The 27,696-nt window shown below is 37.2% G+C and overlaps 3 protein-coding genes across 4 annotated transcripts; 2 read left to right on the forward strand and 1 right to left on the reverse strand.

Annotated features, from left to right (window-relative positions):
- The first annotated feature begins 1,478 nt into the window (after window positions 1–1,478).
- LOC122005877 (cytokinin riboside 5'-monophosphate phosphoribohydrolase LOG7-like) lies at window positions 1,479–5,502 on the forward strand. The gene is made up of 7 exons (XM_042561113.1): window positions 1,479–1,934; window positions 2,578–2,675; window positions 3,033–3,063; window positions 3,164–3,263; window positions 3,348–3,418; window positions 4,036–4,179; window positions 4,838–5,502. The coding sequence occupies exons 1-7, from the start codon at window positions 1,488–1,490 to the stop codon at window positions 4,934–4,936; spliced, it is 990 nt and encodes a 329-aa protein (XP_042417047.1). The 5' UTR covers window positions 1,479–1,487; the 3' UTR covers window positions 4,937–5,502.
- Window positions 5,503–5,633: 131 nt separating this feature from the next.
- Window positions 5,634–9,008, reverse strand: LOC122005876 (ATP-dependent Clp protease proteolytic subunit-related protein 1, chloroplastic-like). The gene is made up of 9 exons (XM_042561112.1): window positions 8,703–9,008; window positions 7,517–7,632; window positions 7,235–7,432; window positions 7,039–7,143; window positions 6,846–6,908; window positions 6,387–6,498; window positions 6,243–6,304; window positions 5,974–6,156; window positions 5,634–5,901 (listed from the first exon to the last, which is right to left on the reverse strand). The coding sequence occupies exons 1-9, from the start codon at window positions 8,923–8,925 to the stop codon at window positions 5,815–5,817; spliced, it is 1,149 nt and encodes a 382-aa protein (XP_042417046.1). The 5' UTR covers window positions 8,926–9,008; the 3' UTR covers window positions 5,634–5,814.
- A 2,553-nt stretch (window positions 9,009–11,561) lies between these two features.
- On the forward strand, window positions 11,562–27,363 carry LOC122005879 (plant cysteine oxidase 2-like). 2 transcript variants are annotated; one of them, XM_042561116.1, is made up of 5 exons: window positions 11,562–11,676; window positions 11,749–12,268; window positions 26,204–26,363; window positions 26,446–26,652; window positions 26,854–27,363. In XM_042561116.1, the coding sequence occupies exons 2-5, from the start codon at window positions 12,242–12,244 to the stop codon at window positions 26,976–26,978; spliced, it is 519 nt and encodes a 172-aa protein (XP_042417050.1). In that variant the 5' UTR covers window positions 11,562–11,676; window positions 11,749–12,241; the 3' UTR covers window positions 26,979–27,363. The 2 variants fall into 2 exon arrangements, with proteins under 2 accessions (XP_042417050.1, XP_042417049.1); XM_042561115.1 differs by lacking the exons at window positions 11,562–11,676; window positions 11,749–12,268 and adding an exon at window positions 25,590–26,130 and having other exon boundaries at window positions 26,854–27,362.
- The last annotated feature ends 333 nt before the right edge of the window (window positions 27,364–27,696 follow it).

Genomic DNA, 27,696 nt, shown 5'->3' on the forward strand with positions numbered 1-27,696 from the left:
ATAAATAAATATAAATATATAAAATTTATTTATGAATTTTTATATTTAAATAAATTTTATAGAATATTTTTAGGGTCTAATTTCAGACTTTATTAAATTATCTATTAATTAAGTTGAGAATTAATTTAATTTATTAATATATATTTTTAATTAAAACATAATGTCTCAAGTTTCTCTTCCCCATACGCACAACACCACCGTCCAAATCGACTTTGACTTTGACTTTGACCTGCTCACAAGTAGCCGACGGAAGCTGACCACCTCAAATAATTTTTCTGTTTATTTTCTTCTTTTTCGACGCACTGCAAGCTTCAACTGATGACACTCCTCATTGTTTCCCATCACGAGCAATCGGAGAAAATTCTCCGCCTGTAGCCTGCCGCTGTAAGCCGCAGACGAAGAAATCGTTTCGTTCCGACAGTTTCGATTCATTATTTTGTTATTATAACGTCGGAGAACGATGTTTCAGAGGACTCTCGACTTTACATGAAATGCATGCTAAGAGGTTGATGCATGCCGCAAGAGGTTGAACAAGGACAGTACCTTTTAGATCAAAGAAATAATCAAAATTGAGAAGTAGGAAGAAAAAGGACTTATTCATAGAAAATTAAGGTAATAGAAATCAGGAGAAGGCTTTTTATTTTATTTTTTAAGTTGTACAAGTGTTTTGGAGAACTCTTATTGGTTAAAATTTATATCCAAGAAAATCTAAAAGAATCCATGAAAATCTATTGAAACTTTCAATACTAAAAGATTTCATAGAGTTTTAAAAAGTAAGTTTAAATATCATATGTTTTTTTAAAACTCTATAAAAATCTAATTTGAATAATTTCTATAAAATTTATAAAAGTCTGATTTCTATACCCCCGTTGACTCAACGTGCATGTCAGGATAAATCATATGTTGGTCCTAGGACGGATTGGTGGGGGGCGAGCGTATTCATCTTTTATCACCGTGTTAGGATAAATCATTCAAAAGAATAATAAATAAAATTTAAATTTTATATTTTAATAGTTAGTTTTTTAGTAATTACTATTTTTTTAAAGTAAAATGTACATTATTTCATAAGATTTATTTTATTTTTGTTATGTTATTGATTGAGTCATGCCAGCTAATTCCTTAACTGCCATTGCCACTCTCCTTATTAAATTTGTGTATTATGACTCTCTTCTTAAATACTTATTATTATTATTATTATTATCATTATTATTATTATTATTATTATTAATTAAATAATAAATAAAATAATTTACCTCACGAAAGACCACAAATTTTTTTAAAAAAAAAATCAAAATGTTTTCTTCAAGATTCATGCGTCATAACAAACAACTTGAAATTAAGAAATAATTAATCAATTAATTATATTTTTTGTTCCAAAAAGGTCGCGCTGGGGTCCACCGCCTGCCTTACTCCTGCCGCATAAAATGCCTGCGGGTGCGACCTGGTGCGACGCCAATTCGGCCGATTAGTGAGTGCATGCTTGTGCGATGGGTTCCATGCGGTACCTATCCTCGATCGCCGTTGGTTGCCTTGATAACGGTGATCCGAGGCTCGTTACCGTGATGATAACTTATGCGGAGCCCGCGTCGTCGGTTCGCTGCCCGCACCCCAAGCCCCTAGGTAAACAAATCGTTAAAGAAGAATTCGAGAATCCTCGGTCTCGCCTTCTTCAAATAGCGGAGCAGGACGAGAGGATTCCGGGAATCAGTCTTCGTCTTGCTACTGTTGCAGAGCATTGGATTTGCGTTTCTTTCTTCGATATAGAGCTATTGGATTCGATGGAGGGAGCAAAGAGCGTGGGGTCGGTGGAGGAAGCGGCGGCGACGACGGCGGAGAAAAGGTCAAGGTTTCGGAGGATATGCGTTTTCTGCGGGAGCCAATGCGGGAAGAAGCCGAGCTATCAAGAGGCCGCCATCGAGCTCGGAAAGGAACTGGTAAGTTGCTTATTTTCGGTAACAATCTCTTTTTTCTTTCCTGGCCCCGTGGATTCAAAGAACTACTGCGTTTTTCTTTTTTTCGCCGTATTTCGTTAATTTTTCAATGGGGTCTGCTTCGTCGGAAGCAATGAATTTTTAGGGATTTGTTTGTTTGTTAGTGAATCTTTCTCTGCGGATGCACTGGACAAGGTTTCATCTTTTTGGCCTTTTGCTTCGAATCTACGCTTTTTGTTTTGTTTTTCCCCAAAGAGAGAACAGAACCGATTGCATCTCGAAGAGAGGTTGTCGTTCAAGGTCTGATCGTGCTGTCGGAGGATTATTTCCTGGCGTTTTGGCATGATGGATTGCTAGCTGTAATCTGTCTGTCCCTCGATCATCCTTCTCGCGTGATCTCTGCCGATCGCACGAAGAAGAAAGCAATATTCTATTTGTTAACGGAGGTTAACAATGTCCTTCCATGGGATCGGAAAGAGCTGGCCATGGCGTCCATTCCATTAATTGTGACTCAATCATGGCTTTGTTTTTCACTAATTCTTCCTTAAGCCATGGCAAACGACAATTAATTAATTAGCAATCCGATAAACGCTCTCGGTTGATCTGCATGTGTTGTTCATATCCTCATTTGCATGTCCTTCTTCAGGTGAACAGTGGCATCGATTTGGTGTATGGAGGCGGGAGCATTGGGTTGATGGGCCTTGTTTCTCATGCAGTTCATGAAGGAGGTCGCCATGTCTTGGGGTCTCTCTCTCTCTCTCTCTCTCTCTTTTCTTTGATAATTCATTAAATTCAAGTGTTCAAATTTTACTCGATTAATTTTAAAAATATATGATCTTTCCTCTAGTTTGTCACAGTTTATGCACACTTAAATTTAAAGACTGAAGTTCAAATTTTAATCCTTTTATTTATGTTCCGAGTGCTTTACCACTGTCACTCTTTCTTAGATATATAGTGTAGCTACAGAAGTATGTAAAATTTGCGTGCTTACATTGAAAGTTCTAACAAATTTACAGGATATAGTTCATTTTAATATATCGTTTCTTTCTTATTAACTTATTAATTGAGTTGTGCCTCATGCATTCATGTCCTTGTATGCAGTGTTATTCCGAAGTCTTTGATGCTAAAGGAGGTGAGTTAGTTCTCTGCAGCTCCCTCTCTTTCTTTTATACAAATTAACAATGAATGTGAATGAAAAGCACTGTTTGTTCTTTTGTTGCTGTTACCTGTAGTTAACTGGCGGGCCAGTAGGAGAAGTTAGGGAAGTATCAGACATGCATGAAAGGAAAGCTGAAATGGCTCGCCAAGCAGATGCCTTCATAGCTTTACCAGGTAGATAGAGACTTTCTTAAACACTTGCTAATTAAAGTTCTCTCAGTTCTCCACATCGATTAACATCGATCGATCACGCATCAGGTGGTTATGGGACACTGGAGGAACTCCTGGAGGTGATTACATGGGCTCAACTTGGCATTCACAAAAAGCCGGTAGACCAAACAAACTTCTTTAATTCAGTTCTTTATCTTATCTCAATTTTGTTTCTTCTTCTGGATCTAATTTTTGCTTATAGAATTAGCTTTTTGTGAAATGTAACGTAAGTGCATGCGTATCACACCTTCCATTTTCTATAAGCATATAATATAATAATAAGATCAGTATTAAAATAAGAGATAATGAGTTATTTATAAGGAAAAGTTTTATTGAATACGTGAATAGTGAAGAAGAGAATATTAAGATGAATATATGGATATATAAAAATGAAAAATATAAGACATGAGAATAATCAATGTTATACTTATTAAGAAAAAACTGAGAAATAAGTTTAAGATGAAAACATGTACGTAGATAATTAATAAATATAGATAATTAATAAATATAGATAATTAATAAATATCAAGTTAAACAATGTGAAATTATAAAAATTATACACATTTAGCAATGGTGGTTATATATTCTTTAATCTTTATTTCCTAAGTTTTTCTTGAAATTGATTGAACACGTCACTATGTAGGTATATAGTTGCGTTGAGTTTCTTTTGCTTGGTCAATCTTTCGGCATCTCCACTTGTGTTTTTCTTTATATCTAATCAAAGTCTTCGTTACAGGTTGGACTGTTGAACGTTGATGGGTTTTATAATTCGTTGTTATCATTCATCGACGTGGCGGTGGAAGAAGGCTTCATTTCACTGGCTGCGAGGCACATAATTATATCTGCCCACTCCGCCAAGGAGCTAATGAGGAAACTTGAGGTACACATAATTAACAACTAATGTGAGCTTATGATTCACGCACTGCAATTTTATATTGTCTTCTTCCAACTAGCTCCCCTCCTCCGTGCATCAATATCACCCAAGAAGATTGATTTACATGAATAAATTCATGTAGTTAGACCAATAATAAATATTCTAATTAAGTAATATAAAACTCTTATAAATATCTATATTACCCGAGGAATAAGATGAAAAGTAATTTAATGAAATAAAATAAATTTTATTTAAATATAAATATATAATAGAAAAGAGAGTCAGAATTTATATAGCTGACTATATTTAGCAGGATAAAATTTGCTTCTTGTTGTAATATTTTACGTGTAACAAAATTCAAACAAGTAAATTTTGAGTGAGTATTCACCTACATTTATCCACCATTAAGATTAAGATGTGAAAGCCTCCAAAATTATAATTTAGGTGTAAAGAAAACCAACTCAATCATGTGATAAGTTGATTTGCAACTCGCAAGTCAGCATGAAGATAATTTTGAAATAGAAAATAAATAAATTGTCCCTTTTTAGCTTGTGAAAAGATCACTCTGTTTCATAATCACAATTTTCTGGTCATCTTTTCCCTCTGTGGTGAAGAATTTTGATTATTTCTTCTTTTTTTTTTTTTCATTTTGGTTTTATTGCAGGAGTACATACCGGAATATGAATCCAAATTGGTGTGGGACACTACTGAGCAGAAGCACCTCAGCTTTGTGCCGGAACCAGAGTCCGGTGTTGCTTCATAACTTCTCCCACCCCCGCCGACTCCAATCCTCTCCTGGTCACTAACAGAACTCACTATACCCCAAACACCAAGTATAGTAAATAGCAATCAGAACTTTGTTCTTCATAAGCTTCTTGTATTTAATTATATTTCATTCCTCTTCATTTCCTTTGAATTCATGAGTGGAATGTGTTTCTTGGATGCCACTCCCCAGAAAATAGAAAATTATTTGATGAAATTACTTCTCATTCCTCTTCAGTTTCTTTGACGAATGGTGTGTTTTGTTGTGTGTTGATTCTGGATAATTGTGGCAAAAGATGAAACGCTCGCCCCCAGTGCCCCACCGTGTTGATTGTGGATAATGATTGGATGAATGAATGTCGTAAACATGCCAGAGGATGAACCAACCAACTTGTACAGGAAAAAATGACCTAGCATTTGCATCTTTTGCACGAGTATGGTGTTTACAAAACACCACCATTTGAGGATGCATCTTCTACCACCCAAAGGTGTCGAGCAGCCTAAACTTTTTTTTTTGAGTGGCTAATCTTGTCGAAGATGACTAAAACATAAGTTTAAAGATTTCCTGGAATAACTTGGCTGACAAAGATTGCTCATCAAAATAGGGCACCATCAACTAAAATGAACAAAACTATTCTAACAGAGAATGGTTTGAAAGTACATGTTAAAGACAGATGGATCATAGACAAGTTTATAGCTCAAGAAATAAGGGGAAATTATTGAAGACAAAAATACATATATAAAGACGTTTCCTCACAATATTTATAAGCTAAATACTTGTTTCACCAGAAAAATAAGTTCTTTTTATACTAGAAATATAAGTTATCTTCATCGAAAACCAAACTCCACATGTGGCTAACTTAGGCGTTATCATATATTTTACCTAAACCCTGATGGTGTTGCTTGTGGACCAGCTCCAGTTGCTTTTCTCATGGCTTTTGATTTTGCCAATTGCTCATCATAGTTCTGTTTCAGAAAATTCATGTTTCGGAGTTGAATCCACAGGAAAAAATCATGTTACGAAAAGTAAAGCGTTACCTTTTTCTCAAATGCATCATCTTCTGGCTTAATGGTCTTGTCTGCAATACCATAAGCAATAGCTTCTTGTGCGTCGAAATATCTCGGAAGCTCTATGTCCTTCTTAATCTCTTCCTTTGGCTTACCTATTCCTTTGGCTAACAACTCCAATAAATACTCAGTGTTGGCATCAAGTTCCTTCGCCTGTGAGAGATGCAAGAAAATATTACCACGATTCATGGTATATCAATGTGTCAATAATATATCAACGAGTAAGTCTTGAGAATCACCTTGATCCACATGTCGGTAGCTGCACCACTGGATTTGTACACCTTCGGCAGATATAATTTGGCTGTATGATCGCTTTGTGAATTAGCAAGAATTGCCGATAAAAAAAAAAAAACAGATCTATTGGAAGGTGTGCAGTAACATACTGGAAGAATTTGGTTGCAAGCCGCGAAAGCCTTTGGCACCCAGAGATAATAGCATTGCTGCCTGACCATATGCCATGCCGACATTTATCGTATAAACCTTGGGTTTAACATACTGCCAAAGAAATAGAGATAAAATGTCTGATTCAAGAGAAAATGCAGCATAATTAACAAAGTTCAGATGTTCAATTTACCACACACTAAAATAGACAAACTATGTTAGGTCATTGTGTTTACTCATTAAAATTGATGTCCATTTGCATAGGTGGCACTGAAAATTTTGACACCTGATAGTAAAATATCAAAAATTGATGATAAATTGAAGACGGAGAGCTGTATGAAGAAGGCTAAATGTTGTATAATTGCAATGAAACCATGTAGATAGAATGCTAAACAACAAACTTAACTCAAGTGCTAGTAAGGCCTAAACTCATTCCAAAACGTATAAACTAGTTTACTTACGGCTATCATGTCAGCAATTGCATAAGCCTCAGTTTCAGATCCCACAGTCTCTCCCTCCACATTCTGGAAGTTGTTATATAGTATGAATCAGTATTTGGTGAAAAATATGAAATTTTTTAGCTATTTCAGAAGAATATATACTCCAATAGGATATACAATAATTGAATAAGTAAATGTTTACAGCAGAACTTACTTGAGTCCCAGATGAATTGATGTAGAGATATATAGGTTTGGATGAGTCGTCATAATCTAGCCACATAAACTGAGCAACAAGAAGCTCAGTGACAGCTGGAACCATCTGTTCGATACAACATAGAATCAGGTTATAGAATCAGGTTCGATACAACACATTTATTTAATTCTTTATTGACTAAATATATGTGGCTTACAGGCATGCCAAGGTAAACTATTCGAGCATCCAAGAGCAAAGAAGGCAAGTCTGGAGGAGCACTTCTTAGTCTTCCATATCCTCGACCGCCTCCACGATACATACTCACACTCATATTGTAGTTTGATGAGGCCTCCAAGCCATTTAGACTGTACATCCCTCCATTGTCGATGTAACTTCTTGCAGAAGAAATGCTTTCCTGTAAGCATCAAAAGGAGGCTTAAACACCCGCTTAGATATTTGAACAGAGATTTTGAGGCCAACAAATTTAGGCAGTTATTACCTCTGTGACTTTTGTTGCTTGACGTGTCACAGGGTTATCTTCTGTCAAGAACATGTCCATTTGCGACGGAGTAAGGCCATACATGGACTGAGGAAAACTCTCATAATTTTGCTTCACTGTTATAGAAAAAAGAGATTTCGATTGAAAACACATACAACAACAAAGTCTATTTGGCTAAGTATCTACAATTATGAACGAGGAATATGGTTCGAAAGTAGAATAATATTTTTAAAACAAAAAAAAAAGAAGATGATAACTGAATTTGCGATTCTGTTCTGCAAGGGACATGACCAAGAAATTAGCAAGACATTAAACTAGCACAAGCCCAAAAGTTCAGCATATGGGAATCACTTCTTTACACTACATGGAGTGGAAACCTAAACAACAAAGGATTATGATCGCTGATGGAAGAAAGGCTTGTGCAGTAGAACAAAGCTAGGGCAGTAACGTGGGCGCCAATTAAGGACATCATGTGACTCATACTCTTGAGGTTTGCATCTGAAGAAATTAAATAAACCAATGTCTAGTTCATTTACACAGTTCTTTGGTAACAAGACAGTCTTTGCATGCTCAAATAACTGGCATCTCATAACTCAATTCCACAAGATGTTTATCAGATCTATTCAGTAAATTATTAGCTAAGTTTCCTTATAATAGTATATCTCGTAAACTTAGCGCAGACAGTAACTTGCCCCCAAAAGACATACCCTACTACAGCATATCTAGGACGATAATGCCTCAACAAGCCATTAATATGATATCATTCTGAATTGACACACTAAATGAAGGAGAACCTCCTAGAAATTTAGAACAGTACAGTTTACACGAGAAAAAAAAAACAGATAATAGCCTAGACAGTTCACATGCCGCATGGAACCTTGAGTTTTTTGTTCAACTTTTAACAACATACAATCATGATTGTCAACTTGAACCTATCAAAAATGTACTAGGTATCCAAGAAGTTCTAAATGATCTAAGACTTCTTTACACAAACTTATATCGCAGAACAAGTCTTGTAGTTGATTGATAACCTTTTGGAATAACCTCTACTTTCCTCACAGCCTTCCCTCTCTAGAGTGACAATACCAATGAAAGCAACATAGTCCAGTGATACGCAGCACTATCAGAAAATCATAATCAGAGAATTGCATACTAAATTCTATAGTAAGGTTCACAAGGAACTTACATCCCTCCTTGAGATTCTCCTCCCGGAATTTGCGGGGTATGTGATCGTAGTTGTTGGAAGACCGCGACTCGCATCTACAGGCCACCCTTTTCCTCGAAGCGAAGTCAATAGATCTACGGGTACTTGGCGAAACCTTGGAGAAGTTCCAAAAAGAGTTTTTGGGGAAACCAGAGACGTTGTCGAAGGACGAGGAGACAGAGAGAGTGCGCAGCGCGATCGACATGGATGAAGCTTCCTGCCGAGGCCGATGAGCCGAGGAAGGGGAACAAGACAATAACCCTAGCGTTCGGCCGATTTGTTATCTATGTTTTTCGCTTTTTTTTTGAACTGTGGAACTCGGCACGTGCGTCGCACGCTCCGTTCAAGTGGTTGTGAATGGAAGTTTATTTGGAGAAGCAAAACTCTGATTTATCTCAAAGAAAAAACATATAAAATAAAAAACTTTATACTTATTTTTTAATATATTTTTATATTAACATAAAATGACGATAAGCCAAATTATAAATTATATATATATTTTTTTGAAATTTTAACTTTAACACAAGTTATAGTTTTATTTGGTTAAAAAAAAAATGTTGATCTTAGTTTCATCTCGCAACCTTATTTTTAAATAGAGTGGTCCAATAAAAGATGACTATTTAGGTGAATCTATGTAAGTGCTTTATGATTTATTGATTGATAGAAAATTTTTATGAGATTAAATTTATCATAGTAATTAATCATTAATCGATTGGAAGAACGGGATATTATCTCTAAAAAAAAAAAAAAAAAAAAATTGTTACTATTTAATCAAGGTATAATTACATAAAAAAATTATATTAAAATATTTTTTCAATTTAATAAAAATATTTTTCATATTACTATATTAATTAATATAATAATTTAGATTAAAACTATTTTAATTTGGTTAAAAAAGTCAAAAGTCTAATATCAGAGATCGCGTACCTCCGGCGAAGTATGAGGACCCTTATATAAAGCTGTGAGGAGGCTTATGCACATATACCGAGGCATATACGTGTCCTCTTACCATACCTTAGTATGGACTTGCCAGAGAAGCTTGCCTGACACCATACTGCTACAGTCCGAACACCTCTCTGATGGGACAGTAGAACCTTCCGTCCTAGGACTCTGTGCATGGCTTGGTCTTCGAACATGCTTGCTGTCAGAAGATGTTCCTTTGTCCCTTTTGTCTTTTCTCTCTCCACGCCGAGCGCCCAGCCGCTCGGCAGTCCCATCACGTCCGACCGGACGCAGGTACTGGTCCGCTCGGGATATTCCCGGTCATGTGCTCGGCTACGACTGTTCCTTCACAGCATTGCTGCTTTTGGCCTCGGCCGAGAGGGCCACCCGCTCGGCCCGGCGACCTTGTTCACTAGGAGCGTCGAAAACCCGACTCCTCGCCGGGTTGTCTTTGATTCCGCCCGGACCCGTCCGGCCGGTCCACCCACCCCTTTTCCGATCGGACAGACCTCGTGCCGACCCTTTTGACCTTTGACTTCCACGTGGCGTTGACTCCTCTCCAGAGGGGGTCCCCCGACCTTACTGCCGGATCAATCTTTATTTTAGTTAAAATTATTTAAAAATTATTATAATAATTTTGTTTAAAATCATTCTAAATTATATTAGTTTTGATTAAAATAATTTCAAAATATAGGTGATCCTGTTCGAACGCTGAATCAACGGACGCTGGGCACGTGGCGCTCTCCGAACTGCTGACGTAGATCTTCGACCGGTTGTGTGGACCTCCGGAGAACCTGCAAGGAAGTCAGGCCGGGAGGGGATTCCCGGCGACGACCCTCTGACGCTCAAGTCAGGCAAGAGGAAGACGAGAAAGTGACTCTGAATATGCGAGAATGCGTACCTCCGGCGAAGTGTGAGGCTCCTTATATAGAGCTGTGAAGAGGCTCACGCGCATATACCGAGGCGAATACGTGTCCTCTAACCATACCTCAGTATGAGCTTGTCAGAAGAGCTTACCTGACACCATACTGCTATACTCCGAGCACATCTCTGATAGGACAGCGGAACCCTCTGTCGTAAGATCCTGCGTATGACTCGGTCGTTGAACATACCCGCTGTCAGAGGATGTTCCCTTGTCCTTTTGTCTCTTCTTATCCCATCCCGAGCGTCCGGCTGGTCGGCAGTCCCCTCACGTCCGGGCGGTCGTATGTGCTAGTCCGCTCGGGAGATTTCCGGTTGTGTGCTCTATGGAGACTGTTCGCAGTATTACTACTTTAAGCCTTCGGCCGAGCGGGTTACCCGCTCGGCCATACAACCCTGTTCAACATGAGCGTCGGAACCCCGACTCCCGACCGGGGTGTCTTTGCTTCCGTTCGGAATGTTCGGCCGGTCGTCCCAATCTTTGTCTGCTCGGACAAACCCCTGGTTGAACTTTTACCTTTTAACCTCCACGTGACGTTGACTCTGCTTAAAGGGGATCCCTTCCTTATTATCGGATCAATAGGAAACTTTTTAAATGAAAATAAAGGATGCTTATTTTTTTAAAAAAATTTTGCCCTATATATTTATGAAGCCAGATTCTACTTGTTAAATAGATAGAATTTAATCAATCCAATTAATAAATAAATAAGGGATCAAACTGATCTAGAAATCCTGGACCAAAATCCCTGCCCATATATTTATCTCTTAAAAACAATAATTTACAAAATATGATTTAATAAATAAATCAATTTATTTCAATCAAAATTATATATTATACATGTAAAATAAATTTTTTGATTTTATAAAAAAAATAATGAAATATCTCATTGGGTTTGTGACACGTGTAAAGTTGTTACAGGAGGTGGTCGTGCTGGTCCACCGTCCACCGTTACCACCAAACACCTCGATAAGAAACAGAGAGAGAGGAGGAAGGAATCAAAGGCAGTTTATGGCAGCCCACGGGAAAGACGGGAAAGCAGAGAAGCTCCGTGGCCATGGCGCCCATGGTTTTCCCTTTCCTTCCATGAAAATGGTATGCCTCCCTTATCGCTTTCTTCTCCTTATAAGCCCAACAATTCCCCTCTCCATCGCCTTCATCCAACAGGAATCACCCAGAATCGCCACTCTCCCAAATTTGGGATCGGGAGCAAAAAGTTTTTTCCTTTTCGGAGAAGAAAAGACAAAGCTTGATCATCAGCACTGCGGCCATTGGACATCGGCTAATGTTCTCCTTCCTTCCTCTGCTGCCCTAACTACCCTCCCCCCTTATTTCCTTCTTAAAAATCCGAATTTTCCGCGCTCTTCGAGTTTGGAGGTTCAGCATTCGGATACTCGCTTAAAGGTTTGATTTTTTTATCGCCTCGGAGTTGTTTTTCTCCGATCAAGGACTTGCCCTTTGTTTTGGATGAGGGTGGGAGGCAACTTGGTTGCCGACGACCGCGACGGGAAGGTAAAATCGGCCCCCGAGAAGAGCAAGGGACTTTCGAGGAAGAGAAAGCGGCGGAAGAAGAAGGCGGCCAGAGCGGTTCAGAGGCTGTTTGAGACTTGCAAGCAGGTTTTTGCGGAGGGCGGGCCCGGAGTCATTCCGTCGCCTGAGAATGTCGATCGCCTTCGATCTTTACTTGGTACTTATCCAGCCCAATGCACCTGTAGTACATTTTTATTAGTTTAATATAGGATAAGTACAGTGATCTATCATATCTATATCTTAACCGTGCGTCTCTTATCCTGAATGATTAGTGATTTTGAATGGAATTAACTTCACTCTAATTTAACATGGTATTAGACACCTTTGAGGGAGATTGAGGTGTAACCAACTCACTTAGTGGGATAAAAGTTTGGTTGTTGTCGTTATGAACATGAAGGGGCTTGTTAAAGATGAGGTGTTTGTTGGTAGTGGATGCCGCAGTTTTGGAAACTGCTGCAGTTTCAAAAAAAACTTCCCACTTACTCTTCATTATTTATGCATCCAAGTAGAGATAAAGGGTGGGAGGAACTCTTGGTTTTTTGGGTGTCTAGGAATCATCTTCATCTCTGCAAGAAGAACATCTATAGAAGGAGAGGGATTTGGTTTGTGAAAACTGTGAAGGGTGGTTCATTTGTAATCATCCCTATGACGACAAGCACAAGTCTCAGAATCTATGAAGAAATCTGCTCTAAGTGTTTCATTTCTGCATTTAATCATGCATTTATCTGTCAGAAACTACATTAATATCAGAGCATATTAAATGCATGTCGAAATAGCAAATGAAATCACATTATATAGAGGCGAAAATGATTTCGTTGTCATTCATCTTGAAATCGTCGTGATTGATTTGTAAAATACGACGGCGAGTGAGCACTCGACACTACTGAGAGCACGCTTGGCACTCGGTGGTGGCATCAACAAATCGCGTTATAGCCCCAATCATGTTTTCATGGAGTTCAGCGCTGTCGCCTACCGCGACTACTAGCGCATCGAAGCCCTCCCCACCGATCTCCTTTGAAGAGGCATGGTGGTGGAGGACTATCCGTACGCCACTGATGGGCTTCTCCTCCGATCGACAATCGAAAAGTGGGTGAAGTATGGACACGACAGAGGGAGGGCGATGTGGAATAAGAAAGTGCTCTGGATTTTTTTTGAGCATATTAGAATGAATTGCTATCTTAGACTAGGGATCACGGGCCAAAGACTTTGAAAAAAGTGGATCCATGGGAACTTATGCAATAAATTCCTTTTTTCTTAGAGAGTTGAAAACATACAACTTTATATATATATATATATATCCGCTACCTTAACGACTCCCTAGTGTCAAGCCCACAGATATAGAGGGAGGTAAATGCAGGTACACATGCGTTAGGCTCATGGTGGGGTAAATCTTAGGTCGCCAATTCCTGAAAATTGACCCTTAGCCATTATACCAGAGATGTCATGCGCTTCCCGTCTGCGCTACGTCTTGGGGGCTTATATATATAACGAATGGATGTCGAGTGGGTGTTCGGACTTGACTCACACAACTCAGATTCTGCTGGCTCTAGAAAAATGTGTTTTACTTGATTGTTATGTGTTCTTAGTCTGTATGTTCTATGCTTATTTTGAATTGAATTGAATTGGTTTCTGGTTTGGAGGTTTTGTACTGTACGACGAAATGAGCTGAGGAAGGCTATCCCGGAGATAGTGTACGATCCTGCTTATGGAGTAAAAGAACACATTATAAAGTTTGATAGATTATTCTGGACAGTAGCATATTTTCCTATCCTCGATAATTACTGGATTTAGGCATTGGTTTGATCATTGCTGTTACATCTCAACGAAGTAGCACACCATATATGGGAGCGTTACAAGGGACACATCACATATGTGGAGTTGGTCAGAGAGCTACTTCACCATGTAGACCATACAAATGAGGGTGTACCACCTTCTCAAGAGGATTCGGATGACATTGAAGAGGATCTAGAGGAGAATCCGAATGAGGTTCCGACTGAGGATCCTATAAAAGGTTCTAATGTCAGCCTGACTGATAGTATAGCCCCAGTTGAGAATAGAAAGATAGGGTTTGTGTTAGCTACTACTGCACTAGTGTTAGTCCTAGTGGGAATAGTTATGACCTATCTATTTTCTTAGAGTGGTTTATGGGCTTATGTTATTGTCTTTATGTTTATTTGAACTAGTATATGTGTTATGTATCAACAACATGTTTAATTGAATGGGTAATATAGATGAATGTTTTGTGTTAACTTTATGTCTGTTATAAATGGCTGGTTCATTTATTTGATGAGTTATATGTAATATAGTTGAACAATGTTAATTAGATTTGATCGTATGAATGATGAGTGAAAACATTGTTACTACTTAATTTTGTAAATCAAATCAAATTAATATTGAATTAATCATGAATTGCATACATGTATTATGGATTACACTGAATTGCTAAATAATGTATTTATTTATGCTAGATTATTATGGCTACTAAGAATATCATAACTAAACTAAATAAAGAAGAAAAATTAAATGGAGATAACTACAAAATACGACACCTTAAGATGTACTATATACTTGAGGAACAGAAATTCTTGAAACTGTACCATTAATTGTGGTATTAATGGCTATTTTTCAAATATTGTTCTTACTAGTAATGCTGATATTAATGTTTAAATTTGACATGATAGATTAGGACATATCGAACAAAAACGAATGAATAAATTATCTAAAGAGGGCTACTAGATGCTCATGCTAAGATTAACTTGTCTATATATGAGCATTGATTGTCTTACTAGAAAACAACTAAGAAATCATTTGGTAAGACTATTAGAACTGAATCGTCATTGCAATTAATCCATTTGAACATTTTTAGTTCAACAAATGAGAAGGTTAGAGATGTAGCTTCCTATTTCATTACATTTATTAACGTTTGTTTGATTTCTCATAAATTTGAGCATTAAATGACTTTAGACGTTACTTAAATGAAGTTGATAATCAATTAGATCATAAGGTTAAAATCTTATGCATTGACCGTGGAGGTGAATATTTGTCTAATCAGTTCAAGACGATATGTAATAATAAAGGGATTATTAGCAAAATTAGGACCTAGGAGTAAAAAGTGTATCTTTTGTAAGGTATATGATACCTCTAAGGGTTATATTTTTATTGGTGAGTAACAAGATGAAACCATCTCCGAAATAGAGTCGAGAGATGCAATTTCTCTCGAAACTGATTTCCCAACGAGAGGTGATGTTGATAAAACTATTCCTCTATTTGCAATAGAGGAGGAGGATGATACTTTATCAATAAATAAGATATCACAGGAGTTGTCTGAATTTGGTCAACCTAGTTGGAGTAATTTACCAATGAATGAGTTGATTTCTCAATAGTCCAACCTACAAAGAAGTAGTTGTAAGATTATTCCTTATAAAAAGTTTAACATTGAGAATAAGACATTTATGATTTTCCTAGTTGATGATGAGGAACCTCGAACGGTTGAGGAAGTATTAAGATATTTAGGCTACGTTTGGTTGGGTATAATGTAATCTAGCTTGTAATGTAATCAAATTTGTAATGTAATGTAATGTAATATTGATTACATTACTACGTTTGGTAATGTAATGTATGTAATCTTTGATTACAAAGGTGATTACATTCTTTTGTTTGATATCCATTATTTTTTATAAGGAATGTAATTCATATTATTATAAAATGACAAAAATATCCTGTGACCTCTATCGGCGGTCGCCACACCTCTGTCGGAGTTTGCGGCAGCCATCGGCAACCAGCTACCGCCGCCACCGTTGGTCGCCGCAGCAGGCCACCGTCTTCGCCAATCGGCGGTGATGGGCGACGGTAGGCGGGTGACGACCAGCGGGCAACGGTGGCGGACGGCGATCGGTGACCGACGATTGGCAGCGACAGTGGTGGCCGATTGCCGGCGGCTGGCGGCGGCCGGCGACCGGCCGCGACCGGCCGGCGACCGGCGGCGGCCGGCGACGAAGGTCAGCGACCGGTGGCGGGTGGCGACCGGCCGACGACGAAGGTCGGCGACCGGTGGCGGGCGACGGTCGACAATAGACTAGGGGTATATTCGGCATTTAAACTTTGGTGAAACAATGACCTCGTAATGTAATCGGATTACATAGCATTTGCTTTGTAATCCAGATTAAAAATCTTCACTACCTTTTGTAATCCAAATTACATTACATTACAAGTTTTAAATCAAACCAAACAAAATAATAAACTTTGTAATGTAATCTGGATTACATTACAAGGTAGATTACAGGCTACCAAACGCAGCCTTAGAGAAAAGTTGAAAGTTGCAATGAATGAAGAAATTGAATCAATGAAAAAGAATCAAGTTACATAAGTAAATTCTCAAAATTAAGAGAAAAGGGGATGAATATCGATACAAGGCTTGTTTGGTTGCAAAAGGCTATATCCAACAAGAGGGTATTGATTTTGAAGAGACATTTTCCCCTGTCGTAAAATTTATCTATTTATGGTCTAAAGCAAGTGTTAAGACAATGGAATATAAGATTTAAAATTATTTTATCTTATGATTTTAAAATGATCAATAAAGACCATTGTGTCTATTTCAAAATGGTAAAAGGAAAGTTTGTAATATTCTCATCATATGTTGATGATATGCTAATAGCTGGAAGTCACATGGAGTTTGTGATAGAAGTCAAAGCATGACTTTCATCACAATTTGATATAAAAGATATGGGAGAAGCTGAGTACATCTTAAGTGTAAAGATCATAAGAAATTGATCAAAAAAACTTTTGGGATTGTCTCAAGAGACTTATATTTCTAAGATGCTATAATACTTCAATATATCAAATTGCAACATTGAACAAACACCTATAGCGAAAGGTAATGTTTGAGCAAAAGTATGTATCACAAAACTCCTAAGGAAATAACCCAGATGAAGAAAATACCATATGCCGGTATTATTGGTAGTTTAATGTAAACTATGTTGTGTACACGTCTTGATATCAACTATGATGTTGGCTTAGTTAGTCATCTAAGGACCGAGACAATAGAAAGCGATGAAGAGAATATTCAAATATCTTAAAGGGGTAACATATTATTGTCTCTATTTTCAAAGATCTGATATGAGCTTGCAAGGTTTCATAGATGCAGATTGCACTAGGGACATTGACGATAGAAAATCCATATCTAATTATGCCTTCTTGTTGAATAGAGACGTCATCTCATCGTCATCTCATGGAACAACAAGAAAGAAACTTGTGTAGCAATGTCAACAATGAAAGCTAAGTATGTGGCTTGCGTAGCGACTGTGCAAGAAGCCGTTTGGTTAAGAAGGTTTTTAAAGCATATAAAGATTGCTAAGGATAGTGAGAGTCATGTTACAGTTTACTGTGACAATCAAGCTCTCATAACTTTTTCTAAAGATCATAAATATTACAGTAAAGGCAAACACATATCTATTAAGTATAATTTTATAAAGGATATAATTAACAAGAAAAAGATAGTTCTTGAGCTATGTTTGTTGTTTTTTTACTAAGTCATTGACTAAAGAATCACTTCAAAGCATGTGAAGGATGTGGGACTTCGTAGAATGTAATGTATTATAAAGACTATTGGATATATTCAATGTATATGTTATTATTGAATTATGGATAAATGTCTCGTTAAACATGTTGGCAGGTTGAAATTGGTCCTCTCACATAGACAATCATCTCTATTTGTTAAGTATAAATTGAGGCGAGACCATTGTTTTTGAGACAACTAATGTAATTGTGAATGGAGACATACCTATAAGCTGGGGTCGCCTTGACAGTAGTATTAAGATAAAATATTTGTAAATTGATAATAATCGGAGTAAATGTATCCATTATTTACTAAACCTGCTGGAAACTAGATTAGAATTCATGAGTTGAATTCAGGATTAGGCACTAGGTATGTCTAGATCAAAATCTATACAATGCTAAATTTGTGAAAAACATGCGCTCTTTATTAGTAAAGAGAATACCGCATATGTTATATCGACAATAAGGATAGTAAGAGAATTGATCCCTAATTCTCTACTATGTGAGATCTTTGAGATTATAAAATAATCTCGGTTTTACCTCAATGACTTTTTAGTTGTCTATTTGAAGTTATAATACTGCTTTAACATGCATCTTAATGATTATGGTTGATTCAGTTTATGGAACATAACTAAGAAAACGACTAATTAAAATGAATGGATTCTAGCTAAAAAGGAAAAGTAAAATAGATTTATATTTTTGATATTTATTCACGGGTCGACCAATTACATTTTTTTGTTTAGTATTAAAAATGTGATTGCGAATAATTGTAATGACTGGAAATATTGAACATGCTCTTGACATAATAGTTATTATGAGAGATTAGAGATACTCATGTAAATCATTTAATCTAGGATAATGCAAGATATTGATGTCTCCAAGAGCGGCTATATAAGGTGTAGTAACTTTCTTAGCATTACTTGCTTAGTGTGCTTATTGTCACACAAACCATTTGTCACACAAACCATTTTTCCTTATGTATAAATTGGACATTCTTATTTGGTCTTTGTGATTTGACTTAGACGAATGAGAGATGTTGGTAGTGGATGGCATAGTTTTGGTAACTGCTGCAATTACAAAAATAGTGCCCACTTACTCTCCTTTATCTATGCGTCCAAGTAAAGATGAAGGGTGCTTTAAGTGTTTCGTTTAATCGTGCATTTATCTATCTGAAACTATAGTGTTCCCATCCGTTAGTCTTATATGAACAAGTACAAATGATCTAGGTGTTCGGGCTTCACATGACTAGTTATTGTTGGTGCGGTTAGCACTAACGGTCTAACTCAGGTTTTGATGAATGACAAATCAGGTTAAGTTAGGTGTGTTGTTGTCTGACACCTTTATCAAGTGTGCAGGAAAAGTCCAGCTAGGTCAACGGGCTGACCGGATAGCTGGCGAGAAGTCCAGCTAGGTCGACGGGCTGACCGGATAGCTGGCGAGAAGTCCAAGCGGGTCGACGGGCTGACCGGACGCTTGGCGAGAAGTCCAGACGGGTCGACGGGCTGACCGGACGTCTGGCAGGTAAGTGAGGTAAGTCACTGGAGGGGAGTGACTGCGAGGACGCGTTCCCGGGTAGGGAACATTAGGCGTCGATCCGGCTTAGATCCATTTCGGATGTCTAAGTCGAGATCGTGACTAGATTCCGGTCTCGGAAAGACGGAATCTAAGTCATACTTCTTATGTCAAACTTATAAACTGTGCTAACGATACATTTTCTTGCAGGAGAAGGACTTTCTGGAGAAGAGGGGTCCGGGCGCCCGGAGGTCCGGGCGCCCGGAAGGCAAATTTCATCCAGCCGAGTCGTCGCCACGTGGAGCATCATGGTTTGTGCAGCTACGTCACATTCCAGGCGCCCGGAAGGGATTCAGGCGCCCGGGACAACATCTAAAAGAAGCCCCAGGCAGGAGCTTCAGAATCAATCATCAATCGAGAACTTTCGATTGCTGGTCCCATCGCTCTACGTTCCTGCGACGCTAACAAAGCTCCGACAAAGTGCTTCTTCGTTTTTGGTTAATTTTCTTGTCGGTATTACTTTGTTTCATTAAGCATTTCCTGTATTCATTCTGTAATTATATTCGAATTGCTAGTGATTGCCCAACGAAAGTGGTCAAGGACCACGGGCCTTCGAGTAGGAGTCGTCACAGGCTCCGAACGAAGGAAAAGACCACTGTGTCTACTTTACTTTTCCGCTGCGCTAATACTCTGATCGATATTCACCCCCTCTATCGAACCTATCGGTCTTACAAGTGGTATCAGAGCGGGTACCGCTCTGATTTGGTGCAACCACCAATCAGACAGGGGGTGAAATATTTTTAATTCCAAACTGATATTATTATCTTTTGGAAGATTTTTTCGTTACACTTAGAGTTTCTATTTTTTCAAGCTCTGCTAATCCAAGACGAAGTCTTGGAATTTTCTAGTTAATTTAGTGTGTGCAGGATAAGATGTCTCAACAAGAAGGCTTCAGCACAGTTCGTCCTCCCCTATTCAACGGGGATGACTTTTCGTACTGGAAGAGAAGAATGGAGGTCTACATGAAGACAGACTACGACCAATGGATGAGCATCACAAAGGCTTATAAAATTCCAGTAGACAACTCCGGGAAAATAATAGACCCTGAAGAATGGACAAATGATTTAAAGAAAAAGGCATCAATGGAGAACAAAGCCATCAACACTCTACACTGCGGACTAACACGAGAAGAACTGAACCGGGTCGGACCGCATGAAAACGCTAAGGAGCTCTGGGATAAACTGATCGAGCTGCACGAAGGAACAAGCGACGCGAAGGTAACAAAAAGAGATTTGCTGTTAAATAAAATTTTTAATATAAAAATGCAGGAAGGAGAAACGGCAAGTCAGCTCCACGCGAGAATCAAAGATATCCTCAACGGTCTCCACGCGATAGGACACCAAATGGAGAACCGAGACTTAATAAGGTACGCGTTAAATGCTTTTCCGCGAAATAATTTGTGGGCATCAATTGTAGATGCTTACAAAATTTCAAAAAATCTATCTAAATTAAAATTGGATGAACTCTTTTGTGAATTAGAACTTCATGAGCAAACTAACGCCGGCGTCGAGAAAGGTGTAGCTTTAATTGCAAGTTCCTCTAAAGAAAAGAAGAACAAGCCCGAATCTGAAGAAGATTCCGATCAAGACTCTGAGGACGAAGAACACTTGGTGAACCTGGTAAGGAAGATGTTCACCAGGAAAAAGAGAAGCTTCAACAAACAGGATCTTCAGAAGATCAGTTCGCCAGCCGACTCAAGAAATGTCACATGTTTCGGATGTAACAAAAAGGGGCACTACAAGAACGAATGCCCAAGATTGAAACTTGACAAACCAAAGTCAACAAAGAAGAAAGCCCTCAAAGCAACATGGGACGATTCCTCCTCAGACGAATCAGAGGGAGAAAGGCAAAAGCACCAAAGTCACCTCGCGCTGATGGCTCGCGAAGCTGAAACGGAAGACGAATCAGAGGAATCGGAAGACGGGTCCGAACCCGAATCGAGCCACGAGTCCGCACTCGTTTCCGAAGGTTCCGAAGAGGTATACCTAAACTTAAATCATAAATTCTTTAGAATTATCTCGTGTTTAAATAAAAAATTAGTTAAATTGGAAAATGAAAATAAATCGCTTCTTGAGGAAAATCAAAACCTCAAGGAACAATTAAAAAATTCGAATCCAACTCAAGACCGAACACTTGAGGAGGAGAATTTATCATTAAAAAGTGAAATTAATAAGTTAAAAGAATTGTTGGAAAAATTCACAACAAGATCTAAAAATTTAGATTTAATTCTAAATAACCAAAAGGCATGCTATAATAAAACCGGACTTGGATATAAGTCAAAATCAAACAAAACCTTTAAATCATTATTAACCCAACACAAAGCAACTAAACAAGCTTGGGTTCCGAAAGCGTGCTTAACCACGCAAGTAGGACTTAATCAATTCTATATACCTAAAGATAAAATACATTATATAAACTTGAATAAATCAGATCAAAAACTAAAAAATAAATTTAACTTAAAATCAAAATTCAAAACTCAACAAAATTTAGACTATCACCAAGTTGATTATAACTATAAAAAGAATCGACACAAACCCAAAATCTAAATTAATGGCCAATAATTCGGGGGAGGCAGAATATATGGCACCTCCAAAACTAACATACCCGCAGGTAACCCAAAACAAACTAACCCGACGGGGTAATCAGGATTAGTTAAAAAGAGATCGAGGTTAACCCGACTCATGGTACTCGTGAAGTTTTGGATGATAGTACGTTAGGAAGCTTGGGCATCGCATGTCTAGAAAGATATGGCTTCGATCTGGTGCATTTGGCCAAGTGGAACTGACCGAAGCTACCCTTAAACGAATCCTAACCAGTTAGACCAAGATTTAGTACTAAGTTCCGTGGATAGGACTATTCGGAAAACTTCGAAAGGTTGGTTACTTCTAATGATGTCCCTGTGACTCACCAAGCTTAGAAGTTTATCCGAAGAATGCCTATTTGTGGAAACCAAAACTAAATCTGAATCTAACACAAGTTAAACCAAAAGTCTGTAATCAAACCAATTTCATCTCACAAAATCATAGGATTCCCTGATTGATAATATAGATCGGGTGAGATGAATAAGGCTTAACTTAATTTTAAATTTTCAAAAATTTAAATTTTAAACTTAAAAATTATTTTCAAAATTTTAATTTTAAACTTAAAAATTATTTTCAAAATTTTAAACTTAAAAATTATTTTCAAAATTTTAATTTTAAACTTAAAAATTATTTTCAAAATTTTAATTTTAAACTTAAAAATTATTTTCAAAATTTTAAACTTAAAAATTATTTTCAAAATTTTAATTTTAAACTTAAAAATTATTTTCAAAATTTTAAACTTAAAAATTATTTTCAAAATTTTAAACTTAAAAATTATTTTCAAAAATTTTAATTTTAAACTTAAAAATTATTTTCAAAAATTTTAATTTTAAACTTAAAAATTATTTTTAAAAATTTTAAACTTAAAAATTAATTTCAAAAATTTTAATTTTAAACTTAAAAATTAATTTCAAAATTTTAATTTTAAACTTAAAAATTAATTTTAATTTTAAACTTAAAAATTAATTTCAAAAATTTTAGTTTTAAACTTAAAAATTAATTTCAAAATTTTAATTTTAAACTTAAAAATTATTTTTAAAAATTTTAAACTTAAAAATTAATTTCAAAATTTTAATTTTAAACTTAAAAATTAATTTTAATTTTAAACTTAAAAATTAATTTCAAAAATTTTTAAAATTTTTGAAATTAATTTTAGTTTTAAACTTAAAAATTAATTTCAAAAATTTTAATTTTAAACTTAAAAATTCAAATATTTTTAAGCATGTACCCATAGGACTAGTTTTTGAGCATCTCACCAACACCCTAGGGTTACCTTGCTTGTGTTTAATAAACATAGAATGGGGTGAGATGCATAGGCCATCTGTCTGGACTTAAGATGCTTATTTCAGTGCATCAGTATAAGTCTGGACGTTAAATACAATTCAAATATTAATCAGATTAAAGTTCATCAGTCAAGTCAAACACTGACTGATTATAATTACTTAATCTGACTAACCAAGTGAAAGCTACTATTTTCTAATAGTTAGTTAGTACCTAATTGGTTAGACAGCTGGTTAAAGTTGGATATCAAATTCAGGGGGAGAAATAAACTACTTTAGTTTTCCAAATTGAATTTTAAACTTAATTTTGAAAATCAGAGTTTAAAAATAATTTGTTTAAAATTGTGAAATTTTTAAACTCACAAACTCTTTACCTATTCTTTGAAAACTGAACTTTTCAAGTATTTTAAACCATGGTTTTGAATCTAATACTTTTAAACTTTGAAAAATTTGATTTTGAAAAACAAATTTCATCTTACGTTTACCAAGACTCCTTTGAAAACTAAAAGTAAAGATTTAAACTTAATTTTACTTTGAAAATTGTCCTGAGTCTACTTCTTAAAAATTTGACTTTACTTAATTTTGACAATTTAATTTGAAGGATAAATTTTACAAAATTTAGTTTACAAACTAAGCTTCTCAAAGTTATTTTCCTTGTTTTGAAAATTAAATCTTGTACATTTAGTGTTGAAAAATAAATTTCAATTAGTTTTGAAAAATAGACTTTTCAAACTTAGCTTTGGGATTTTGGTTTTGAAAACTTATGTTTAAGTAGCATTTCAAAGTTGAAACTTGTTTTGAAAAATTTTTTTTAGACCTTATACACTTATGTTTGAAAATTAACCTATCTAAACTTAGCATTTTTTTTTCTCTAAAAGCTAAAAGCTAATGCTTTAAACAAATTTTCAAAACTTTATACTCCCCCAAGTCAATTTGATCTTCTCTTGGATTTAAAAACTCAGTTATTGTTCAAGGTATTATTGTTTTCGGTATTTCTCACTGTGATTGTTTACCCTTGTTTTTTGATGAATGCCAAAGGGGGAGGGTTAGGTTGGTTAAGTTAGAGCAACTAAATGAAAACAAAAAAAAACTAACTTAAACCTTAAAAAACCTCAAAAATCATGTCTATTTTTGCATATTTTTATAACTAACTTAACCAGGTTGTCATTCCATCAAAAAAGGGGAGATTGTTGGTGCGGTTAGCACTAACGATTTAACCCAGGTTTTGATGAATGACAAATAGGTTAAGTTAATTTTGTTGTTGTCTGACACTTTGATCGAGTGTGCAGGAGAAATCCAGCTAGATCGACGGGCTGACCGGATAGCTGGCGAGAAGTCCAGCTAGGTCGACGGGCTGACCGGATAGCTGGCGAGAAGTCCAGCTAGGTCGACGGGCTGACCGGATAGCTGGCGAGAAGTCCAAGCGGGTCGACGGGCTGACCGGACGTCTGGCAGGTAAGTGAGGTAAGTCACTGGAGGGGAGTGACTGTGAGGACGCGTTCCCGGGAAGGGGACATTAGGCGTCGATCCGGCTTAGATCCATTTCGGATGTCTAAGTCGAGATCGTGACTAGATTCCGGTCTCGGAAAGACGGAATCTAAGTCATACTTCTTATGTCATCTATAAACTGTGCTAACATTCTTTCAGGTGGTCCGGGCGCCCGGAGGTCCGGGCGCCCGGAGGTCCGAGCGCCCGGAAGGCAAATTTCATCCAGCCGAGTCGTCGCCACGTGGAGCATCATGGTTTGTGCAGCTACGTCACATTCCAGGCGCCCGGAAGGGATTCAGGCGCCCGGGACAGCATATAAAAGAAGCCCCAGGCAGGAGCTTCAGAATCAATCATCAACTGAGAACTTTCGACTGCTGGTCCCACTGCTCTACGTTCCTGCGACGCTAACAAAGCTCCGACAAAGTGCTTCTTCGTTTTTGGTTAATTTTCTTGTCGGTATTACTTTGTTTCATTAAGCATTTCCTGTATTCATTCTGTAATTATATTCGAATTGCTAGTGATTGCCCAACGAAAGTGGTCAAGGACCACGGGCCTTCGAGTAGGAGTCGTCACAGGCTCCGAACGAAGTAAAAAACAACTGTGTCTACTTTACTTTTCCGCTGCGCTAATACTCTATATTTTCGAATCGATATTCACCCCCCCCTCTATCGAACCTATCGGTCTTACAGTTATCTTCCCTATCGGCTCGCCTACCGGGTGAATTCAAAGCACAACCTATACACACTCAAAAGCCAACCTCTAGGATATTCGTCTCGTTTGAGATTTTTCTAAATGCTTTACTACTATACCACACCTGGGAGAGCACAAATGATCTATTTGGTTTATATATTAAGAGGGTATACTTTTCCTAAATCACTAGTCATTTTGAGATGGGGGATAAACGAGCTCCATCCAAATTTAACAATGTGATTACTTAGATAAGTTAAATTAGAGCCACTAAATCATCAAGTTATTATTGATCTATATGGAGGATAAAGCTTCCCTCGTACCATCTTAAGCTAACTATTTGGTTGTGCCTATGTTCTTCATTTGATATCCCACTGAAGCTTACCATGACGCTCAGATACCTTGCCTTAAGTTTTCTACATCATCTTACTGCAATATCGTAATGTTTCTGCGGGATTAGTATCAAGCCTTTTGTGGAAGCTTCACTCGCAGACTTGAGATGTTTTAACTGAAGTTTTCTTCTCAAATTGAATCTAGAGGATTTGAGTATAAATGCAATATGCCTGAGCTTATCACATGCATTTAGTTTGCAAAATTTTATGGTCGCATGGATTCAGAATTAGGCACAAATATTTATCTGTTTACTTTGCATGAGCTTCTTTGCTCAATTTCCTGATTATGCTTTGTGCATTTTGTCTATCTATATGATATGGTTGTTGTATTGGCGTATTCGTATAGATACTCTGAAGCCTGATGATGTTGGTCTAAGTCCAAACTCGCCATATTTTCAGAACTTTGGGATTGATGGCCCTCCTCCTGTGACATATTTGCACCTCTACGACTGTCCTAATTTTTCAGTATCGACTGCTCCTTAGTTTTCGTTACTAATTGTATTAGCATTTCTCATTGATTCGATACTGCATTTTGCAGATTGGTATCTTTTGCCTGCCACAAGCAGCTGCAATTCCACTTCACAATCACCCGAGCATGACTGTTTTTAGTAAAATCCTTCTCGGGTCCATGCACATTAAATCGTACGATTGGGTTAATGACCCTCAGAGCTCAAACGTGAAAATCAAATCCTCTAGCGGTGTGTGAGCTGTCATATTACTTTAGTTTTTTTAGGAAGAGTGTCCTTTCTAAATTAGTCGTTTTTTTTTGCATCTCTACAGGTGCATGTCTCGCCAAGGTGAACACTGATGCTGTATTTACAGCACCTCATCGGACATCTGTTTTATACCCTACCACTGGGGGTAACTTGCATTGTTTTACTGCAGTAACCTCTTGTGCAGTGTTAGATGTCCTTGGACCACCATACAGTGATGACGAAGGGCGCACTTGTATGTACTACAAGGAATATGCATTCTCAAGTTTCCCGGGTATGCTGTCTATGTGATAGTAAAATGTATGAACAATTACATGAGTTAAGAGCCTAAAAGATTAATACCTTATTGCATAATGAGCAACAAAATGGTATCAACTATTGAGTATCCATCTTGAGATTGGATTACTGATTCATATCTGTTCTAGTGTTGCAAACTTTAAATTTGCGTGTTTAATGATACGATTCATTGTTTCAGGTGATGCGACTTTGGCTTTAGGCAAGAATGAGGAGCACGCATGGCTCGAAGAGAGTGGGAGCAAGCCACATGATCTTGTTGTGCGCGGAGCAGAGTATAGAGGCCCGAGGATTTTAGAGCCTTGATTTGTGACTTGCAAATGTACAAAGAAAATCAAAGGATATCGAAATAAGAAGCTTGGGAAAAAGGTCATGGGCTGAAATTCCTTCTGCTACCTAAAATATCGGTTTAGGTCGTAGTGGCTTAGTTACGGTGCAGAACAATCTTAGGTATATTAAAGCTCATGGAACTTACATACGATGCCTTTCTTATTTTCGCAAAGCCTGAAACTGAGTTTTTCAAAGGCTTTTTGTTTTTGCCATTTCTTTTTTTGAGGTGCTATTTCGCATGAGTTTTGTAATATCTTTTTGTATCATCGATTTGATGATGATTGTTTGGGATTCTCTTCAGCATATTGATCGTAAAAAGTTTCCATTTTGGTGATGTTAAATCTTGGTGTTTTATGTACATGGTTGGGTTGGTTAGTTTGTTGAACACAGCTATATTTAACTGAGTTATCGACTATTTTGACTGTGTGGTTTCGAGAAAAGTATGTTTGTTGTTGGAGTCGTCGCAAAATATCGTCTTATCTAGCAGTACCATTCGATACGGGAGTTTGTTTTGTGATAAGCTATGCACATATTCATAACCTTTGGAATGCAATGTAGATATGTTCTTTGCGAGAAAAATGAACAATACAATTGTTTTCCTTTGTCTTGTGTTCTTTGCTCAAGGGTCAAAGGTTAGTGATCTGGAAACGCTTCTTGAACGGGAGGATGTAACTCTTCTCTCTTTTCTTCTCCT

Source organism: Zingiber officinale, chromosome 7B, assembly GCF_018446385.1.
Source record: "Zingiber officinale cultivar Zhangliang chromosome 7B, Zo_v1.1, whole genome shotgun sequence".
Classification (NCBI taxonomy): domain Eukaryota; kingdom Viridiplantae; phylum Streptophyta; class Magnoliopsida; order Zingiberales; family Zingiberaceae; genus Zingiber; species Zingiber officinale.